The following is a 22,233-nucleotide window of genomic DNA, read 5'->3' as shown; positions in this document are numbered from 1 at the left end:
TGTCTAGTTTTTGAAGGTAGTAGATAGCCTTCAAGCAAGTCCTTTTGTCACCATCCTCCTCGTACTTTTTCAGTATTTCCTCCATCCTTTCATCCCGTTTCATGTACACTGTTTTCTTTCTTTTACCTTCCATACTCAGTTCTGTTCTCATTAATGCGCACGCTGAATTTTCTGCTTCTGTTTTCATACAAGTGATTACATCACTAATTTTAGGATTTGGTTTGGAAAGCATATTATTAATTTTGTTATGCCAGCCCTCTACGGAGTTAGTTGTTCGATGGAGCCGTTTGTAGCAGCTCCAGTGGCTGATAGGGTTTTCTTCAGTTTCCAACCATCTCTCTAAAAAATAGTTGAAAAAGTCAGAAAGCCTACGAACATCCGGTGCCTGTGAATGTATCTCCAGCCAGCCATCACATACATGTTCAGGTCGTAGAAACGCCAGCGCAGCACACATGCGAATTTGTTATCTCACTTCTTCATTTTCTTTATATTCGGGAGTGAGTCCAAGATCCTGTACTTTCTTCCAGAAAGACTTTCTCATGAGGAAGTTGGTAACATATGTATAATTGCAGAAATCGCTGCTGACTCAAAATCTACAGCCACACTTGCACGATTCCATTCTGGAAAATTTTCCAGCACATTTCTGAAAAATCGGATGTATGTCTCTACTTTCCTTATATTTGGTAATAATGCTAATGCAACTGGGTAGATATTAATCTAATTTTTATTACTTCCAAAATCTGCATGAATTGTATATATCTGTGAAAACTATTTGCTACAGCACTTGAACGTACCATCCGTAAAAACGGCACGTTTACTTCTTAGAGCCTCTCTCCCTGCTCTTCCACAGAAAAATATTATCCTGTCTCCTGATTTATCGTCGCTTAACAGGAAACTGCTGCCATCATTCATTTTAATAGCTCTCCTTTAAATTCAATCTCTTCTCTTGTCTCTGGATCCCTCTCACATCCCTGCGACTTTGCCCTTTGCTTCTATAACATCCTCTTCGCTGTTCGCTACTCTGGCATTTCTGTCACAAAGTCGTACCCTCAATTATGCAAGCTACCTAGCTCCTCTGAATAGATTTTGGAAATAGACGTTTTTTCCTCTCGTGCTCTCTTCTTTGCCTGGTTCAGAATCATCTGTACTTCCAACCTTGCGTCATTCGGAGCTCCAAATTGATGCTTGTGCGAAAAGAGCACTGTAAAATCCTTGGTTTTAAGCTTTCCTCTGCAATGTTTCTCTTTCTGTTCCGAACAGAGCAAAAAGCACAGTCCCATCTTCCTTCGTTGAAACTTCCATATCACAACCACTGAGATGGCAACATCCAAGTGACACGATGTGAAGTCTACGAAAACTAGATCGATACTAACAGGCAGACGAGACTGTGCAGCGGAGTTCGGCCTAGTACAGGGAACAGGTGGAGCAAGGTGATGAGGACGGTCCAGCTGCAGGTAGGACGCGAAACAATGGACGCAGGTACAAGGCGGAGAGTTCGCAGATTTCTAGTGGGGCGGAAAGTTCGCAGGGCGGAGAATTCATACATTCGGCGCACCTTCCCGCCCGCCGCCACGAAAGTTGCAGATGATGTCTTTCACACCGGATATCATATTTTCGTTAGAAAAGTTGTGCATTTCGCGAAGACATCATAGTTCTAAAGCTTTTTGAGAAAACTGATGAATGCTTGTTGATCCCCTACTCATCTGTCATGTAACGTTTTGCATCTGTTATGACCTCTCAACGTGCCGGGTCCTATTCTGTACGAATTTCGTGGCATGCGCGCGAAGAACAGATATCACTGGGACGTAACATACGGGCACTATTTCTCGGAAACGGCGCATCCGATGATTGAGGGGTTAAACGCCATTAAGGCAAACCAGTATCGCTATCAGAATGACGAACCTTATTATGCCTGGAAGCTGCTTTAAAACTGAGAAAACGATCTCTTAGAATTACACCTGAGTAAATGGGAAAACATTACTACCGCCGAAAAGTTCTCTTAAAACCAAACAGTTTTTCATCGAAAGAAAACATTCGTTACATGTCTCCTACGCAGACCATGGTTTCAGTCTAGCTTGGAAATCGGGATCTTAAAGTTCAAATCCAAGGGTTCAAGGCCGTATGTCATGTTCTCGGCGACTCTAAAATAGAGGACTTTGAAGCATTCCCGCTAAAACTCGCACGACATCCTTTGGCTCATTCTTTCATTTAGGTTTTTCTTAAAAAAAAAAAAAAAGATACACGTTGAAATTCTGCATCTACATGAGTAACACGCAACCCACCTCACGGCGTGTGTCCGAAGTGTACATCTGGTTCCACATGTTTCCCACTCTTGCTTGTTACATTTACGGATAGTACTCGGGAAAAATGGCTGTAGATAAATCTTCATTTGGGCTGTAATTCCTCTTATTTTCTTGTCGTGCTCTCTTCATGTGACGGATTTGAGAGAAAGTAATACATTGTTCTACTATTCTTAAAACATACGCTCTCCGAATTTTAACAGCAAACCTCCTCGTAATGCACAACGCCTCACTTGTAATACTGGCCACTGTATTTTTTTGAGCATTCTCCTTAGCTGTTTGGCGCCGACAAAACGATCTCGCGACGAAAGGTGCCGCTCTTCGTTGGCTCTTCGCTATCTCAGCTATTAATCCAACTTGGTAAGAGTCCCAGAGTAATGAAAAATACTGAAGAATTGGTCGAAGCAGTATTTTGTAAGTGACGACTTTCGTCGACAAATTACCTTTCCATAAGATCCCCACAAATGGATATCAGCTTCCATCTACTTTCCATACAATTTTGTTTTATCTTGTTATTGCACTTTAGATCGTATCAGATGGTTAGTTACTCCTAGGTATTTTAATTAAGGTTGTTGCTATTTTCAGTGAACAATACGACCACTGTATCCGATGATTGCAGAATAAATAGATGTCACAAAACCTCTCATGTAATATGTTTACATGCTCTCTGATATCCGGTTTCCCGTAAACCAGTACAGCTTCTGGTTGGTCATGTAAAGGCTCCAGTAGAGATTTTGGTAACGTAGGTTGCGTGCCAGATTTCAGCTCCTGCGATCAATATTCCCACCATGTAAACGCTCTTCTGCATTTTAGGGATGAAGCGGTGTCAAGCTGTGCCGCGCGGGATTAGCCGAGCGGTCTATGGTGCTACAGTCATGGACTGTGCGGCTGGTCCCGGCGGAGGTTCGAGTCCTCCCTCGGGCATGGGTGTGTGTGTTTGTCCTTAAGATAATTTAGGTTGAGTAGTGTGTAAGCTTAGGGACTAATGACCTTAGCAGTTAAGTCCCATAAGATTTCACACACATTTGAATATATTTTGTCAAGTTGTTTTTTACGATGTTGGGTAATGTGGACGAAGTGATTTTGCGTGGAGTACAAGAAAAAATTATGTATAGTGCTGAGGGAGTTTTTCATTCATTTAATTTAAGCATATTGTACCCACGAACTGTTGCATCACATTACGAAGAAATACACTGTACGGAGAGAGGGACGCACCACGAAGGAATTACCCGAATGGGTCAGCAATCGGTAGATGCGATGTAGATATGCAGACAAACAAGTGATTACAATTTCAGGATAATTGGATGATTTATTCAAGTGAAAGAGCTTCACAATTTGAGCTAATCAATAACGCGTTGGTCGACTCCTGGCACTTATGGAAGAAGTTATTTGGCTTGGCATTTATTGATAGACTTGTTGGATCTACTCCTGACGGATATCGTGCCAAATTCTGTCCAGTCGGCGCTGTAGATCGTCAAAATCACGAGCTGGTTGGAGGGCCCTGCCCATAATGCTCCAAACGTTATCGGTTGGTCCGGCCGTCTTGGCCGAGCGGTTCTAGGCGCTTCAGTCCAGAACCGCGCGACTGCAATGGCCGCAGGTTCGAATCCTGCCTCGGGTATGGATGTGTGTGATGTCCTTAGGTTAGTTAGGTTTAAGTAGTTCTAAGTTCTAGGGGACTGATGACTTCAGATGTTAAGTCCCATAGTGCTCAGAGCCATTTGAACCATTTGTTCTCGGTTGGGGGTAGATCCGGCGACCTTGGTGGCCAATGTAGGGTTTGGCAAGCACGAAGACAAGCAGTAGTAACTCTCATCGTCTGCGGGCGGTCATTTGTTTCCGTGTTGTACTTTCGTATGCGGTTGGTCGAAATTTGTCCCAGGAAGACGCAGGAGTTACATACGTCACCATAGATGACATCGATGTCTGTGATGGAGGAACATTAGTTGTAGTGACACCGATTCTCATACGTGGTAGATAACTTAGCTTATTTCTCATTAGCCTTTCGGCATTGAGGTGCCGTTCGCATGTTTCACTTAGGACATAGCGTATATACCCGTTAAAGTAGTTGTACATTCTGGCCTCGGCGACTGCTTTGATGACATCATAGTAGCAGGTACATGCATGCGATAAGATTTCGGTTTTATGAAACATGTTGTGTTGGTGAGGAAATTTGAAAAACTCGCGATATTTAATGTGCCGTCGGTGCTGTGTGCAATGTTCTGAAATAGTGTTGCTGTCGCATTCGCTAGGAATTTTAAGAAACTCAGGAACACGGAGACGAAGGGTTGTACTGGGCCACGAAAAGTACGTTCTCACATTATCACTGTTCAAAACTGCGCCTGCGTGTGACCACGAGACGGATACGGCGACAGCACGCGGTATGCTTGCCGTTGCGACACGGCCTGCAATCTCCGGCTAAAAAGGGCCCTGGCCGCGCCTCGCTTGCATCACGGCCGGGAGCCGTGGTATTCGCCGGCTGGCAGAACAAGCGGCAGGAAATGATCCCGCGGCTGTAGTCAGCCTCGGAGCTCATTTCCTCCGGGCTTCATTATGAGCAACGACTTAGGTGCCGCCTCAGCGTTATTAATACTGCGTGAGCAAATACGTGGAGCTCGCCGGATTGGGGTGTTCACGCTTGCACTCACGTGTCCTTGACCTACAACACCGCGAGAGATAGAGTGAACATACGAGGGGACCTGTGCGTCACTGCTTCTGTTTAGATACGCCCTGATTTCTGCTCGAGATAGCCCCACTTGCTATGTCGAGATCGCTACACTGTGTAATGAACTACCAGACACGAAAATGAAGCCTTTACGCAGCAGTTCATCGGTTGGCCAAAACCCATTGCGGCTCGGTGGCTACTGGGTAAGTGACGAACCACAAGGAGGGTCATAAATGTCCCTAAAAATGGCGAAAGTGGTAGCTAATGTGTATTTTATTCGTACATGTGGTTACATATGATGCTACAGTTGAAATGTACAGGGTGATTCTGGTGCCTCCACCTGTGTGTTGTATGCAATCCGCAACGACTTCAATGATATGAATGAGACTTCCATTTTCTCTCGCTCGCTACATGCAAACTATTATACTTCAGAAAAAAATGAACAGAACCTATTTGTAGATATATTCTGCACCGGGTTACATTTTAGCTGGAGGCCAAGGTTTACGAATTGTTCAGGATAAATGTACAAAAATGACCTTCGAACTTATTTTTGTCGAACAACTCGAAAACCGTGGGCTCCAGCGAAAACGTATCCCGCCACAAGATTTAACTGCATTAAATTCCTGCAAAAAGGTCCACCTCATTTTTTTGTACGTTTAATAGTTTGCAGGTAGTGAGCGAGAGAATATGAAAATCTTGCGCATGGATTTTGAAGGCTTTGCAGGTTGCGTAAAACCCATAGATAGGTGCAGGTGAATCACCCTATATATTCCACGCCTCCCTTCCATGTCGGTAGACAATGATAGTTTTTCTAACGCACTGTAGTGAACGCTTCACAATGTTTCTTCCTCTATTCACGAGAAAGTTAAGGTAAATGTAAATTTCCTATGGTATTGTTGGCTAGGATATCCCATGGGATAGGTTTAGCTGCCTGTTGGTGTTTTTCCTCCGGGCACATTGGCCCTTTCTCTTCAGGTATGTGAGATTTATGTGGTGTGTGTATTTGTAGAGAGTAGGACGATGATGACAGTGATAATGATGATGAGACAAGGGAGACGGTGAAACATGGTGCTGGCGCACAGCTTACTCCCCTCGAGTTTAACGCCCCGACGAACGCATCACCATCAACAGTGGCATATGCTCTCACTTCACTTTGTTGTTTGTGAGTAAGAACTGTGGTGATAATCCAAATTAAACTTCGTTGGCAATTTCTTCAAACTGACAAAGCTTGTACCCCGAAGAAGACAAGGAAACCAACATAAAACCTGCTAAGTTCGTGGTTTTGTAATTCATAATTGTGAGCATGACTGTTTTCAGTTTTACGCTAAATGACAAAATGCCTATAAACTTTATACATCGTTGGGAATATAATCCCTTTTGAAATGGAGTTATCTGCGTTCTGTGTGTTCATTGAAACTGCGCGCTACGTAGCGAATGGTGCAACTCGTATCCAACAGAATAATGTCAGTCCGTTCCTCCTTCGTCAGTGAGAGTTCAATTGGTTCACCTTCCTGAAAACGAACCGCCTCAATCATTCATTTGGAGACTTACGAGCCACCCTGTTCAAGGTCAAAGATACGGGTACAATCTCCAGTCGGTCGTTGGATAATTCTTTGTCACTTTGCGCTTCTTTCCTCTCTGGCGGTGATTTGCTAAAGTGAAAAATGCCTTCCTAACCCTGCCTCGCGGCCAACGTGAGAGGGCAGGTCCCCTTATAACTGGCTGGGCCAGTCAGTTCAAAGCTAGGTGAAAACTACTGTGCTTAATAAAGCACTGGGAAAGGAAAAAAAAGTTTTCTGAAATAATGTATACCCTCCAGTTTAGAAATTTTTAGTGATACATCAAAATTTCCCTTAAAAATATCTGTGGAAAACAGTACTACACAGCTAAATGCACACAGTTACATGGTAAGAAATTGGTTTGGAGAGAAATGAAACCTGTTTGAATAAAATCTCACCAATTAACACAATATTAGTTATCAAAATAAATGTTTCACTTTGCAGCAGAATTTCGAAACTTCGGACCGGGACTCAGCCACGGAACTTAACCGTTTCTCTGCCAGTTCACTTACTGAGTAACCTACGCAGCAACCAGTCTCACGGCTTGAGTTATGACAGTGGGTTCCTCATACGTTAAAAGTGGCAAGGTTCCGGGTCCTATTTTCGGTCCGGCACACAGTTTTAATGTGTCGCGAAGTTTCAAAATAGCACACATTCCGTTGTAGATTGAAGGATTCGTTCTGGAAAGGTTGTGACCGAGCGAGGTGGCGCAGTGGTAGGACACTGGACTCGCATTCGCTCGGAGAGCGGTTCAAATGCTCGTTCGGTCATTCAGATTCAGATTTAGATTACCCGTGATTTCCCGAAATCAAGTAAGACGAATGCCAGGGATGGTTCCCGTGAAACGCAATGGCCGATTTTCCTACTCAGTCCGCGTTTGTGGCCGGCCAGAGTGGCCGTGCGGTTCTAGGTGCTACAGTCTGGAGCCGAGCGACCGCTACGTTCGCAGGTTCGAATCCTGTCTCGGACATGGATGTGTGTGATGTCCTTAGGTTAGTTAGGTTTAATTAGTTCTAAGATCTAGGCGACTGATGACCTCAGACGTTAAGTCGCATAGTGCTCGGAGCCATTTGAACCGCGTTTGTGCTCCGTCTCCAATGACATCATCGTCGACGGGCCCTTGTGGCCTAATATTCGTTCCTTCCTACGTTGTGACTAAGCCATTTCTGCGCAATATCACTTCTTCCAAGGATGCCAGTTCAAAAGAGTATGCAACTGATCTTCCTTGAAGTGTAGAAAGTGGAATGGGGAGGTTTGCAGGAGCTGAAGCTGCGAGAGCGGGTCGTGACTCGTGCTTGAGTAACTCATCAGTCGGTTAGAGCATTGCCCGCTGATGGAATGGCTCCGGGTTTTAGTCCACGTCCTGCACTCGGTATACTTATTATTGCAACCAACAAACCAACCTACATCGTGCAGATTTATCTTTATAATTGATTTTCAATAATGAAGTTATGTTCTAACTGTAGAGGGAACCTCACAACGCTGTTTGGGGTTACCACTTTTAAATACGTATCTTGTTTCTCTTTCAACATTGCACTGAACCTTCACAAATATCACCATTACTGCATTTACATAATTTTGAGTCCAATTACAATTCAGAGTATTTTAACATGAATACTAAATTTCAGAACTCAAGATCTAGAATAAAATGGCCTCAGTGTGTCTCCAATTATGAACTCGCTCCCATTCGTCAACTGTACTATCTGTTGTTCCTAGAAAAGTACATTAACAAGCAGTCCAGAAGGTTTCTTGCAGAAAAGAGAGATTTTCTTAGTCAAAACTCACAAAGTTATGACGAACATTAAGTAATACTAATTTTACTTGTAAAATTTGTCACTTCAAAGTATCGGACGTGTGCTAAGAACGTTTACCTCATTTACTAGTTCTTGAATTTATAAAAATGTAAAAAAATCTTTCTCCAAAAATGTTTTAATTCCCTAGATCGCCTCCATATATAAAAATTAAAATATGATGACTTGACTAGTTTGTCATATCATGCTCGGATTAGATATAGGTTGAACAAAAACAGGATGTACCATTAATAACCATACCATGCAGCACCTTTCACTTGTATAAGAGGCGAGTTAAGTGACAAAATTTTAGTTTTAACAGCACAATGAAAGTAAGACTAGTTCTACACGATTGATGATAAAATCGTAATCAAACGTAAAATATAAAAAGGCCGTCGTTACATCACGCAACTTGTCGACAGCAAAATAAAATGTTTGTGTCTCCAGTCGGATTATCTTGACTAACATTCATTTGTAGCTCTAGCGTAACTATAAAGAGGAAATTTTATATTTTAACAAATTACGTAAGATCGCTTTCTCCTAAGATGAAAATGTTAGCCATTATATTAGTTATTAATAAAACGTATTACGAATAAATGTACAGAAAGACCTTTTAATGCATGATAACAAGATTGTAGAACAATCACTGGTTGCCGTTACTTTCATAAAATATCTAGAAGTATGGTAAGGAGCGATTTGAAGTGGAACGACCAAGTAAAATTCAGGCATTGAGAACCATAAGGGCCCAAATCATAGGCGTAAAGTTTTGAGAAAAATGTCCTTGAAAATCAAATTCGTTGAAAAACCACCAGTCTCTTAGGGCTGACTTTTTTTTACCAAGTATCAACAGCATGTATTTTCTGTGGAAAGTTTATGTACGTACTTTATGTTATGAAATTTTGATTAATGTGAAGGATCATATTAATTATTAATGTTTTTCACAAAATTTTCATATATAGGCTAGCTACGTAAGTGTTTTTTTTTTTTTTTTTAAGTTGCAAAGTTTGTTCAGAAATGTTCAAATGTGTGTGAATTCCTAAGGGACCAAACTGCTGAGGTCATCGGTCCCTAGACTTACACACTACTTAAATAACTTATGCTAAGAACACCACACACACACACACACACACACACACACACACACACACACACACACACACACACACGCCTGAGGGAGGACTCGAGCCGCCGACGAGAGAGGCCGCCCAATCCGCGACATAGAGTCTCGAACCGTGCGACCAATCCGCGCGGAAAAGTTTGTAATTAATGGATAACTAGAATCACAAAGTAAAGAAAAGATGCTAAATGTACCGCACACATAATTATGATCTGTTACAATACTTCGCCTTTCTCGTTATTTTCATTAGGCACATTCTGTGGCTTGAGGATCAGATAAAACTGCCAATACACATCCGGTTACGAAGTACTGCTGGTGCTTGCATGATGTAGTTAGGAAATTGTGTTGGTAACCCTAGATAACAATTGAGCAATGCAGAGCAATAGACGTATGCTTTGTCCTTTGGGCCCAAGTAGAAGTGAATATCGGAGAAACTGGTGAGACAGCTTTTCATGACTGTTCATGCATGCAGTGTGGTCCTGCAGTATAGATGAAACTGGATCACCTTACGATCCAGGATGTCAGGTGCGTGCATACTTGTTACACTCTCAAAATCAGTCAGTGCCTCTGTTAATCATTGGTAAGACTGAGATTCATAGGAAGAAACCCCAGAAAATGCAGTCCATCAACAAAGTAAGTAGCTTATAAAACACGCGTTGAACCACTACTTGAATATTGCTCGTCAGACTTGGCTGCGTACCAGATAGGATTGATAGGGGAAATAGATAAGATCCAAAGAAGAGAAGCACGTTTCGTCATTGGTTCATTTAGCAAGCGCGATAGCGTGGTGGAGATGCTCAGCCAACTCCAGTGACAGACGCTGCAAGAGAGGCGTTCTGCATCACGATGTGGTCTACTGTTAAAGTTCACAGAGCATACGTTCCTAGTAGAGTCAACGAATATATTGCTTCCTCCTACGTATGTCTCACAAAAGACCTCGAAGATAAAATTAGAGAGATACGAACCCATACAGAGGCTTATCAGTAACGGTTCTACCCGCGAATCATACGGTAGTCGAACGGGAAAGTGAGGAAGTGACACTGGCGCACAAACTACCCTCCGCCACTCACCAAAAGTCCGCTTGCGGAGTATAGAAGTACATGTACATGTAGAATTAGTAAATGTTACTACTATGAATGTACTTCTGCGAATCGGAATACTCCCAGAAGACAATGGCATTCAGCCAGCTGGCTAGACCCGATACATTACACGGTGCGCAAACAAGCACCGCATTGAGGTTATATATTATTCTTCACCTCTCCCAATATCGTTGTTGATGAATAAATCCTGTGTCGTGTTCTTTAATTCACAGTTAGACCAACATAATTTTAATGGTACTAAGCGCTGATGCATGTGAGAAATGTGCCGCTTTGTCACAAAGGGGACAACCAGCCAACCAGTTGCCTGTATATGCAGTGTTATTGGGAAAATAATTTCCAGCGCGGCGTAAAACACATCTCTGCGTGTATTGTTAACCAAGCGAGGTGACACGCTTGTCATGGCACAGAACATACATTCTGGACCCCCTAGTCTCCAGTACCGTCCCGGACATCTAGGTCTGGGCTTTCCATTGGTTTGCATCAATCGATAGTCGTATTTTACGGACTTCGAATAATAGCCTCCAAAATTCAGGTGCCTCTTAGACTCGAAATTAATATAAAGAAGTCCTGTGTTCGATTTAAAATTCCCACCAGTCCAAAAAATGGCCATAAATTCGATGCCACGGGAAACCTATCTCTATCTGGCAACATAGGATTCAGCTCGCAGCAGCAGTGAACCGAGGCGACGAACATGAGTTGCGGGTATCCACAAGCTAGCTGACAATTTTTCGCTCCCGCCCCGCCATCGCAGACCGAGAACACTGTGTAGCCTGTGATGCGCCATTGCAGTCTACGGTGCCAGATAGCTTGAATTGAAAGTGATTCGTGTTATCGGTATCAGTGCAATATGTTTGTAAATAGCTATTTTTGTAATGGAAAAATAAAAGGTATTCATATGATGCGGGTTATAAATTGAAGTAATAACATATGCAGAAGAACATGGAAACAGAGCAGCTGAGCGGAATTTCGGCCCTCCACCAGCAGAAAAAAACACTCGTGATTAGCGGGCTGGTAAAGAACAACTTCAAAAAAAAAAAAAAAAAAATCTGAGGTAAACCAATGTGCAAGTAGAATACTGAATGCAAAGTGGCCAATACTAAGAAGATGACATTGAAATAGATTCAAGGACATTGAAAGCTAGTGTCCCAGTGGAACTTAACAGACCGTAAGGGTGGAGCTGGTTGGTGCTGCAGATTTATGAACCAAACCGAAAATATCTCAGAAAATGTCGCACGAGTACGAAGAGAAAATATTATCTTTTCATCGCTTTATTATTCAACATCGAAAGAAAACCAGTGTGGAACTAACCCAAATAGTGAATAAGGACGAAAATCCTCTGACATTTGATGTGTTGAGTAACAGAATTGCTGCCATGAAAGGTGCTAGAACTGTAACTATAAAGAAATGGACCTGAAAAAATGCACTACACTATTGTCCTTTCGTGTTGCGCTGAAAGTACTAAATCCAATGATCATTTTCAAGCCCAGAACAATACCAAAACCTTCTGAAATACCGCCAGGTGGTGGTGTTCACGTACATGACAAGGATGGAATGGACGAGGCTGGTATGAAATTATGGTTTAACAGTTTGTGGGAGAGAAGGAAAGGTGTTTTATTGAGGAAGAGTTCTCTTCTTGTGCTAGATAAGTTTAAAAGTCATTTGAAAAATTATGTGAAAGATAAATTGAGACAGAAAAATACAGAGGTTGCTGTTATTTCGGGAGGACTCACTTCGCAATTGCAACCTCTTCATGTCTCGATAATTAGACCGTTTAAAGTGTGTATGAGAGAGGTATGGAACAATGGATGGTGGATGAAACCTAACATTAATTCACGCCGAAGGGAGCCTTAAAACGACTTACAATCAAACCAGTGGGTCAGTAGATAAGACAGTCGGTCTAGAGTAAGTTAAGACACCATTGTTAAATCTTTCAAGAAATGGGGTCTGAGTAACGCTCTCGATGGCAGTGAAGACCATCTTCCACATCAAGAGGAGAACGATAATGAGGAAGAGAAAGAGGAAGAAGGAGAAAGAAAAAACTTCAGACGAAGATTTCTAGAGATTTTAAAGGTCAGTTCGATTTTATAAACGAAGAATTTTTTCTTCGTCTTGTTTTGCAGTCTAATAATAAAAAGGTAAAAATGTCATTTTTTAAAAAAATTTTTAAAAATTAAGGTGAGTCCTATAATCCGTAGCGTATTATAGTCCGAAAAATACGGTAAGATGAATGCTGGAGCGGTCCTTTTGAAAAAGGACACGTCTGTTTATCTCTCTATTCTCGTTGCGCTTGTGATCCGCCTTGGCTTCGTACTTGACGGGCCTTTAGCCCTAATCTTACTATTGATGAAAATGGTAGTGTGAGATGAGTTTCTGTACACCTACGACGCAGAAATGTGCCACATGTAATCGCAAATATGTTAGTTGTACTACTATGAAGTTTCTGGAAGCTACATATAGAAATCGTCATAATGATGAGTGTGTTTTTCTGATCGTTTCGTCAATCGCCTATAAGGTTTAGTCAGCCACTTTGATGGTCGTTCTCTTGGCAATCTTCGTTCAAAGTATCGCTTTGGTTGAAGAGAGACGGCTTTGTAGTGCCGTGACAATGACAGAAATATTATTAGTACGTATAGAAAAAGCCCGTTTTTTTACAACAGTGTTTCACCTGTGCCGTCTCCGAGTTTACCTTACACGTTCTCTGACCACTCAGACCTCCAGGCTTTCCAAGTTCGTGCCACACGCAACATTTTTAAACACATTTTTAAGAAATAGTATAGGTATGTCGCTCGCTGCAAACTTACCTCCCTTATTCAGACTAGTATTTCCATTTATTTCATCGGTTTTCTGTCGAGCTTGCGCATTCCAAAACATCGCGAGTTTCTGCTCACTGTCGGCACTTGAGCAAAACGTACATTTTAATAGTATTTTTTTGTCTTGTAAGATTAAAGGCGAATGTTTTAGGTTAGGCTTTTCCTTGACCGTTATTGATATCGAGTGAAACAATGAGTTTACTATACTTCGTTACAATTTATTTTATGTTCACTACACATTTTAGAGATTTCTACTTTTTTTTGGGGGGGGGGGTCGTGTTGTGTGCTAAAGTGCTATGGCCTTGATATCTGGATTTCCTGGGTGACACGTACATTGGCAATCACTCTTTATTTAAGCATAATAAGGTCTGTGGGCTCTCAGAGGTTCGTGAGCCCTTCTGGCGTGGGGTTGAAGCGATGTGTGGTGTGGATTGGTTTCAAAAATGGCTCTGAGCACTATTGGACTTACCATCTGTGGTCATCAGTCCCCTAGAACGTAGAACTACTTAAACCTAACTAACCTAAGTACATCACACACATCCATACCCAAGCCAGGACTCGAACCTGCGACCGTAGCGGTCACGCGGTTCCAGACTGAAGCGCCTAGAACCGCACGGCCACACCGGCCGGTTGATTGATTTCATTTGACTTTCTTCAATCTTTTATCGTGGCGCCTAGGGGATGATTCGAGGTACCCAGATACGGTGCAATTGTGAAGGGGCGACTACCCATGTGTAGCCCAAATGTCTTGTCGAAGGCCTCAGTGTATCCACTTCGACCAAAAGTTTGCGTGTGTGAGAGTTGATAAACTATTAGACAGTCGGCACGTCGGGTCCCTGTTATTAGTCAAGGACCCTGCCCCACCTGGGTACCCAAACTATGAGCCGACGATGTCGATTTTTGTATAACCACAACTAGTTTGATGTTGGATACACACGCCGTCCCCCAGGTGGAGCACCCATCCAACATGGTCGGAAGAACATGCCTTTGTAGAGGCGGAGTTTTGTACACCCTTTCATATGCTTGCTGGCCAAGAGGGGAAAGATTTGGTGGATCAGTCTAAGGATTTTCTTTCTCCTCTCAGTCAGGTGGAGTTTGAAGAGAAACTTGCTGTCGAAATGCACACCGAGATACTTGACGCGGTTTGCCCAGGTGGTTTCTGTTCCGCTCAACACTAGCCTGTCCCTAAGGTGAGGTCTGCGACGTGTAAACATTATTGCCCACGCTTTTTCGACATAGAGTTGAATGAAGTGGTCGGCCGTCCAGTTTGCCAGGAGGTTGAGATGGTGCTGCATTTTGTTGACGGTGGTAACTCGTCGATTACTTGTGAGCAGCAGGGCTGTATTGTGAGCGAATTGCGCAAGCACCAACTTGAAGAGCACCGGTAAATCGTTGACGTAAATTGTAAAGATTGTGGAGGACAGCGGTGAGCCTTACGGAATTCGTTGCTGCAAAGCCTTGATGGTAGATTGCTGCCCCTCAGTCTGCGCGTGGGTCTGCTCGTGAAAACTGAAGGATAGGCCGAAAGGAGAACGCGAGTAGGAGCAGGTGAGGTTCCAAAAAAGCGACGGTCCATTAGGAAGCTGAAGATAACTTTGACTAGGTAGTCCGGGAAAACGTGGAGATGTATATATACTTTTGTATCCCGCCTGGCAGGCGGCGCGTGGGTCTGCTCCTGAAAACTGAACGGTAGGCCGAAAGTAGGACGCGAGTATGAGTAGGTGAGTTAACAATCTCGGTACTGTGAATTTTCGCGTCGAATTGACTGTTCAAACAAATTTCGGGCTCACCTGAAGATGACTGGCAGGTGCCCAGTTGAAATATCGTGCGAAGTATTGAACGACGACCGGCTGCAAGCCCGAAATTTGTTTGAACAATCTCGGTACTGATTTTAACGTAAAGGTACATCTAATAAAGAATATCAGTCAATGTCATATACGTAACGTTCGTTAAAGATGAGCATGTAGGAGCGAAGCCGGATGTATCAAAGCTAGCACATGCAAAATCTGTAGTGGCTCGCCCCCCCCCCCCCCCCTCCCCTCCCTATGAAAAGGGAACAATGTTGGTTGGTCGTCAACTCGAGAACAAATGGGCTGAATCTGGAGCGGCGCTCGGAGAGCTGCACAGCGCCGGCTAGAGGGCGCTGACATCGGTGTCGTAGTGCCAACCTAAGAACTTGTACCAGCACTGTGGCATCGTAGCTATCGATAACACACATACTATACACCGATGCTGTATTGTTGGCACGGTTGAGGTTTTAGGCGATGTTTTCTGAGAACAGCAGCAGTTGAAGCTCGGAAGAGAGAGACAGATGGAAGACAAGCTGGTCTGGCCATATGACATCATGAGTGGTGAGAAGGAATTTTGGACGCTGCTGTGACACACCTTCGAAGACTTCGGCCATGGTAGGTAAAAGGCTGATGGACTGGTGATTTTCTGGTTGACTTAAATCTTTGCCTGCTTAGGTTTAAAACTCCATCATCAGGTGGATTTATGTGAACTACTGCTACATGTAGTGTTGACAACTCGGGGTAACCTGTGCAACTGTCTCCAGTGGCCTGGGCTTTTTCTTTGTCATGTTTACATTACGTGCATCATGACGTGCACTTCGTACGTACAGTCCCTCTTCAGTCAACTATTCATTCATTCATTGTCATAGTTTCGGTTTTTTGTGAGCTATTTTTCAATCAGGAGAACGCTCTGTACAAAGGAAATATAGAGGGTATTGCGCAGAGCGATATGGAGCGTGCCGTTCAAAGCTGTGGCTTCTCGATTTGCGGATGGGAGCGACAGATAAGATAAGCAGAGCGCCGCAGCGGGAGGAGAGTGCGTCACCCAGTCGGGCCTAGCCCTCGTTCAGCGAACCAGCAGCCGTGCCGCGCAACGCGACCAGAAGCCATGGGCGTCGATGAAGCTGTGCGGTCCGCCACTTCGTTCTCCGCGCCCGCCAGCTCTGCTCCCACTCTGTCTTCCAGGAAGGCAGACCCTCGAGCCCTGAAGTATATGACGGCGCCGCCAAGCGGCCACGGCCACAAGGTGTGTGTGTGTGTGTGTGTGGGTGGGTGGGTGTGATAAGCAGTGCTACCAGCAGCCATCAACACCTTTACTTAAAAGTCGTAGAACTTGGTTTGTCAAGCACACAGTGGAGGACATTGTAGAGCCAGATGTTGACTGTCTGCGCACGTTATCGGTAGATTTCACAATCGTTAGCTTATCTGTAGGAAAAGTTTGCTGTTTTGCAAGAGTGCCCAATGGGTGATCATCACGCCTTCTAGATTGAAGTGAAAAAAAATGTCAAAATTCGAAATGACGCCGAGCAGAATAATGTTCTTTACATTTGCGTGCTGTCAAGGGAACAGATTTGTGATTACACGCCGTAACACCAAAACGTCGTGAGTCATGCCGAAGAAGTCTGAGATAGCAAATAAATGGAAAAAAATAGCAGCTAAGAGCGGTGAAATGAGTCAGAACGGCGGTAGTTGCAAACTAAAAGAAAGCTTCTATAAAAGTCTTGTTTCATTTATTACGTTGCGAGTTGGGTTGCAACGTAGATCATCATCATAAGCCAACAGCTGACTACCACAAACCATATTTGTACCATCTGTGTTACACAGATATGCTTCATAAAGTTTAATTAGTTTTCGGTGCACTTATTTACACTTTAGACTTACGTTCCACAGATGGGATATATGATTTCAGTTCGCCTTAAACTGATAACGTTTGGACGCGCTTAAAATTCACAACTTTCGTTTTTCCGAATTTCACGTGCGGTGGAAACACTCAACTTATGAAATTTCTATTACTACGTATGCGAAGACTTGACAGTAGTGTTTGTAAAACCGTCATGTATCACTTTCATTGAAATATAGTCTATGAACAAACTCTCTTTCCATCTTCAGCTCTTGTTGTTCTGTCGTCCCCAGTGGCGTATAATGTTAATATACGCTGATAATTTTTTTCTTGTGGATCGTCTAATTACAACTGAGTGAAACACAATTTTTGTGCCGTACGCGTTTCGCCTATATTCTTTGCAAAGCATCTTCAGTGACTTGGAATACGTACGTATTTTTGTTTATAATCTTTAGTTTCCATTTGGGGCGACGTGTATATAGGTTGTTTATAGACTGTTCTGGCAGTTTGCTTTTGTATTGTATTATTACTACATCAAAGAAAAACATACTGCCAGAATTGTTTATTACTATATATACTTCGTCCCAAATGTAAACTAAATAATATAATAAAAAATATGGACATATAGCAGACCACTGAAGATGCCTTGCAAAGAATAAAGTCGAAACGCGTATTGTACAAAAATTGTGTTTCATTCAGTGGTAATCAGACGATCCAAAAGTAAAAATTATCAAACAACGGTAAACTGTTTTCCCTTTATATCTTTTTGTCAGCATTGTAACTAACTCCAAATAGAACAGCGTTATTTCGTTGTCAGCGTGTGTTTTAGTCAGCCGCCAATGCGGGCATATTATAGGAAATCTTGCCGTATATAGAATCGTGTAAAAATTGAAAAACTCGTATCTTCACTTGAAGAACTCATGGACGCAGTGTACCGTTGTGCAGAGAAATCACGTGTTTATCAGTGAAATAAAGGGTAACAACAATATCAGTTGGGCGAAGGACCTGCGTGAGAAGGCGACGATTTCGTCCGCCCATTCAAAACGTAGACAGTAAACGATAGAACCGGAAATTGCATGAAAACAGATATTCATCTTGATAGTCAAATAGCTGTCATTTTACACGATTAACATAGGAGATACGAAGATGGAAGATTGTTGAGTGAAAAGAAAAACAAATGGTAGAAATAGAAAGAAGGCGAACGCAGCAGGAAATACAAATAGTCATTGACAAAGCTAAATCAAGCACGTTGCAGTATAAATTGGCGTTATCGTGGAAAGTGTAAGAAACGCTTGAGTTAACCCTTCGTGATTTTTTTTCCTGCATGTTCCAGTTACATAGTGTAGTGGTGATATAGTTAAAGTGCTGCTAACAATAAAAATGAAGGAAAAGCTCTTGCACACATAAAAGTATGTTTCCAGGAGATCAAAATTTGACTATGACACGCTCAGAAAATACACTACAAGTTCTGTATCCTGTTCTCCAAAAAGCGCACGCGGCAGATGATGGGTACCAAATAGGACTGTGCTGCTGTGTTTCATTAAAAGCGCCATCTTGCCTTGTACATTTCTGTTAATTATGTCCATGATCTCTTTCGGTGGTTCACGTACAGCTAAGTTAACGCTGGCTACTTTTTTTTTTAAACAGAAGGCATACATTTAAGCTCGCCTTGTGGTACATTTGACAGCACAAGGCGTTCATCTGCCAGTGACATGGATCGCGAATTTCGAAGGTGCAGTATGCTGCTAGCATTTGAAACACAACGCGCGAGGCATACATTTCGATTTAATCACGTACTAGTAACAGTTTGTTTCACACGTTGGTCTGTACTTATGTATCCACTTCAAAGAGTTGAACAGAAGTATAAAAATACCGCGAAAAGTGCGTACTTCAGTACGAAAGCAGTTGCAAGCCAAGTCGGCTGGTTGCGCTGTTGTACTTGATGACTACCAAGGGCACCTGTGCAATGCCTTCAATACGTTGCAAGTCTCAGTCGTGGTGAGAACAGTGTTCTGTGTTGTGAATGCATTATGTCGCAGCTACGTAAATTAGAACTTGGGCAGTTTGTTGGCTCTCCTATGGTGAGTGCTTCTGTACCCAAGGTAACCAAAGTGTTTGATGTTTTGAGAGACACTATATTGAAGATTTATACCGCATACAGGAGCAGAAAAAACATCATCCCCTAAGTCACAACGCGGACGAAATTAAGTTCAAAAATGGTTCAAATGGCTCTAAGCATTGTGGGACTTAACACCTGAGGTCATCAGTCCCCTAGACTAGTTGTTGTTATTGTTGTGGTCTTCAGTCCAGAGACTGGTTTGATGCAGTTCTCCATGTTACTCTATTCTGTGCAAGCTTCTTCATCTCCCAGTACCTACTGGAACCTATATCCTTCTGAATCTGTTTAGTGTATTCATCTCTTGGTCCCCCTCTACGATTTTTACCCTCCACGCTGACTTCCAATACTAAATTGGTGATCCCTTGATGCCTCAGAATATGCCCTACCAACCGATCCCTTCATCTAGTCAAGCTGTGCCACAAATTTCTCTTCTCTCCAATTCTGTTCAATACCTCCTCATTAGTTATGTGATCTACCCATCTAATCTTCAGTTTTCTTCTGTAGCACCACATTTGGAAAGCTTCTATTCTCTTCTTGTCTAAACTATTCATCGTCCACGTTTCACTTCCATACATGGCTACACTCCATACAAATGCTTTCAAAAGCGACTTCCTGATACTTAAATCTATACTAAATGCTAACAAATTTCTCTTCTTCAGAAACGCTTTCCTTGCCATTGCCAGTCTGCATTTGATATCCTCTCTACTTCGACCATCATCAGTTATTTTGCTCCCCAAATAGAAAAACTCATTTACTACTTTAAGTGTCTCATTTCCTAATCTAATTCCCTCTGCATCACCCGATTTAATTCGACTACATTCTAATATACTCGTTTTGCTTTTGTTGATGTTCAACTTATATCCTCCTCTACTTAAACTTAACTAACCTAAGGACATCACACACATCCATGCCCGAGGCAGGATTCGAACCTCCTCCTAGAACAGCTCGGTCACAGCGGCCGGCCGAAATTAAGTGTTCACTGAGAGTGACGGACGGTCACTGAATAGGATTGTGACGAAAAATAAGAGGACGATAGCTCCAAAAGTCAGTGCAGATCTAAATGTCGCACTCACGAACCCTCTCAGCACCAAACAACACGGCGGCAACCCCAAAAGCAGGGAATTGCAGGGCTACCTGGAATTCCTGAACAGCTAATCAGTGATGCGAATGTGCATAACAGGTACACGTGGTGCCGAAGACAGAAACCTGGACTATGGAAGAAAATCACTTGGTCGGATGACTCTTGCTTCATACTGTTTCCGACTTTTGGCCAAGTTTACGTCCGAACAGTGAAACATACTGGGGGTTTGGTGATTATTTGGGCAGCCATATCGCGGTTATTTCATTGGCCCCATGATCACTCTGGAAAGTCGCCGTGCTGCCAAAGATTATATGATCCTTTGGCTGATCCAGCCCGTCCCATGGTACATTGTTTGTTCCACAGTGGTGATGTGTTCCAAGACGACCCAGTTCGAACAGCTCAAGAATGAGTGTTCGTATCTCCGCTGGCCACCACAGTCGCCAGATCTCAGTATTAATGAGGCAGCCGGCCGGGGTGGCCAAGCGGTTCTGGGCGCTACAGTCTGGAACCGCCCGACGGCTGCGGTCGTAGGTTCGAATCCGGCCTCGGGCATGGATGTGTGTGATGTCCCTGGGTTAGTTAAGTTTAAGTGGTTCTGAATTCTAGGGGACTGATGACCTCAGAAGTTAAGTCCCATATTGCTCAGAGCCATTAATGAGCCATTGTGGTATGCTTTGGAGAGAAGTGCGCTTGATCGCTATAGTCCTCCACAGTTGTTACCTGAACTTGTCACAATTTTGCAGTGAGAGTTGTGTAAGAAGAATCCCGTGAAAACCGTACAGGACATGTATTCATGTATTTCAAGAAGACCGTAAACTGTTTAGTGCGCCAACGGTACGGTTTCCTACACCATATTAGGCATGGTAATGTCTTGTGTTTGAAATGTGTCCATATTTTTGTCCACAACTTGTGTGTAGTGTCGAGGAAATAAAATGACAACCCGTAACTTATTACGTTTACTATTAAATGTTGATTCATTAACAACAGTGAAATGCAGAGAGTTGAGGGAACCATTGTATTAATCACAACAGGTTTCGTGACTGAGGTAGGTGAAGTTAGATTGCAAAATGAAAAAAAAAGAAGCCCTGGCGATGTATGATAAGAAACAGTATCAACTAAATAAGAATCCCTTTATTACACCCAGGATTCCAATGCTGTCAGTGTGATATTAATCTGCAGTGAAGAATTTAGGCTCCGGATTTTTTTTACATGTAAAGAAGTCAGACTTTATTTCGCTATCGCCAACGGAAGCCGGTGGGCATTATCCAAGTACCTCCGTTATATTATCTAGAATACAAAGTATAAATAAAGAAAATATATGCATGGGGGTAGGGACCTACATTGTTGACTGAATTGCAAAAATTTCTGCCAATATGAAAATCCTTCAGCACCTAGTTGTTCGAAATAAAGGGAAGACACTGACTCCCATCCAAAAGTAAAACATTACAGAGTTCACAGCTAATGTCCTAAATAACATCAAATTAAAAAGGGGTCCAGTTACAACAAATCTAATCAATTTGAAGCGTTGTTGTCACAAGCACAACAATATCGTCATCCTCTCTTATCTGTGACCGAGCGAGGTGGCGTAGTGGTTAGCACACTGGACTCTCATTCGGAAGGACGACGGTTCAATCCTGCGTCTCGTCATCCTCTTCCCCCAAATCAACCCAACCCATACGTGTGCCGAGGAGCAGTTTTTGTCCTGAACGTTTCGAACTAAAAACAGTTTGTAGCTATGATTCTTTCCACCATCAGACTTGGTTAATTTTAAGAAACTCGATTCAAATACCCTCAATTATTGTTTGGTTTTCCGTCTTGAGTTTACTGTAATTAAAAGAACAGAATTCTACACAAAAGGCGTTTAGCTTTAAACGTGCGTTGGTGGGTGCGTGGATGTAAGTATAGGTTTGAGTGTTGTAACTAGTGAAGATGTCTTACAGCAGAGAGTGTAGGAGGGGTTGAAAAGTTTTAGAGATTGAGCTGAATTGGAAATAACACCAATGCAGCGTAAGAAAAAGGGGTTTTATAAATAATGAAAAATCGTCAAGAGTGAATGTGCCCT

The 22,233-nt window shown here is 42.8% G+C and overlaps 1 protein-coding gene across 2 annotated transcripts in view; it reads left to right on the top strand.

The window, feature by feature from the left end:
- The window catches only part of LOC126336662 (serine/threonine-protein kinase 26), a 703,591-nt gene that overhangs the window by 83,041 nt on the left and 598,317 nt on the right, over positions 1-22,233 (top strand). Inside the window, exon 1 of one of the 2 annotated variants that reach the window (XM_050000604.1) lies at positions 16,184-16,377. The exons of the other annotated variant lie outside the window; for it this stretch is intronic. Coding sequence (XP_049856561.1) covers positions 16,240-16,377 — 138 coding nt within the window. The 5' untranslated portion in view covers positions 16,184-16,239. Of the gene's footprint in view, positions 1-16,183; positions 16,378-22,233 lie in introns of those variants that run through there. 2 annotated transcript variants of the gene reach the window in all.

Source organism: Schistocerca gregaria, chromosome 2, assembly GCF_023897955.1.
Source record: "Schistocerca gregaria isolate iqSchGreg1 chromosome 2, iqSchGreg1.2, whole genome shotgun sequence".
NCBI lineage: Eukaryota > Metazoa > Arthropoda > Insecta > Orthoptera > Acrididae > Schistocerca > Schistocerca gregaria.
The sequence above is the reverse complement of the archived record's forward strand: the minus strand, read 5'-3'. Positions and strand labels throughout refer to the sequence as shown.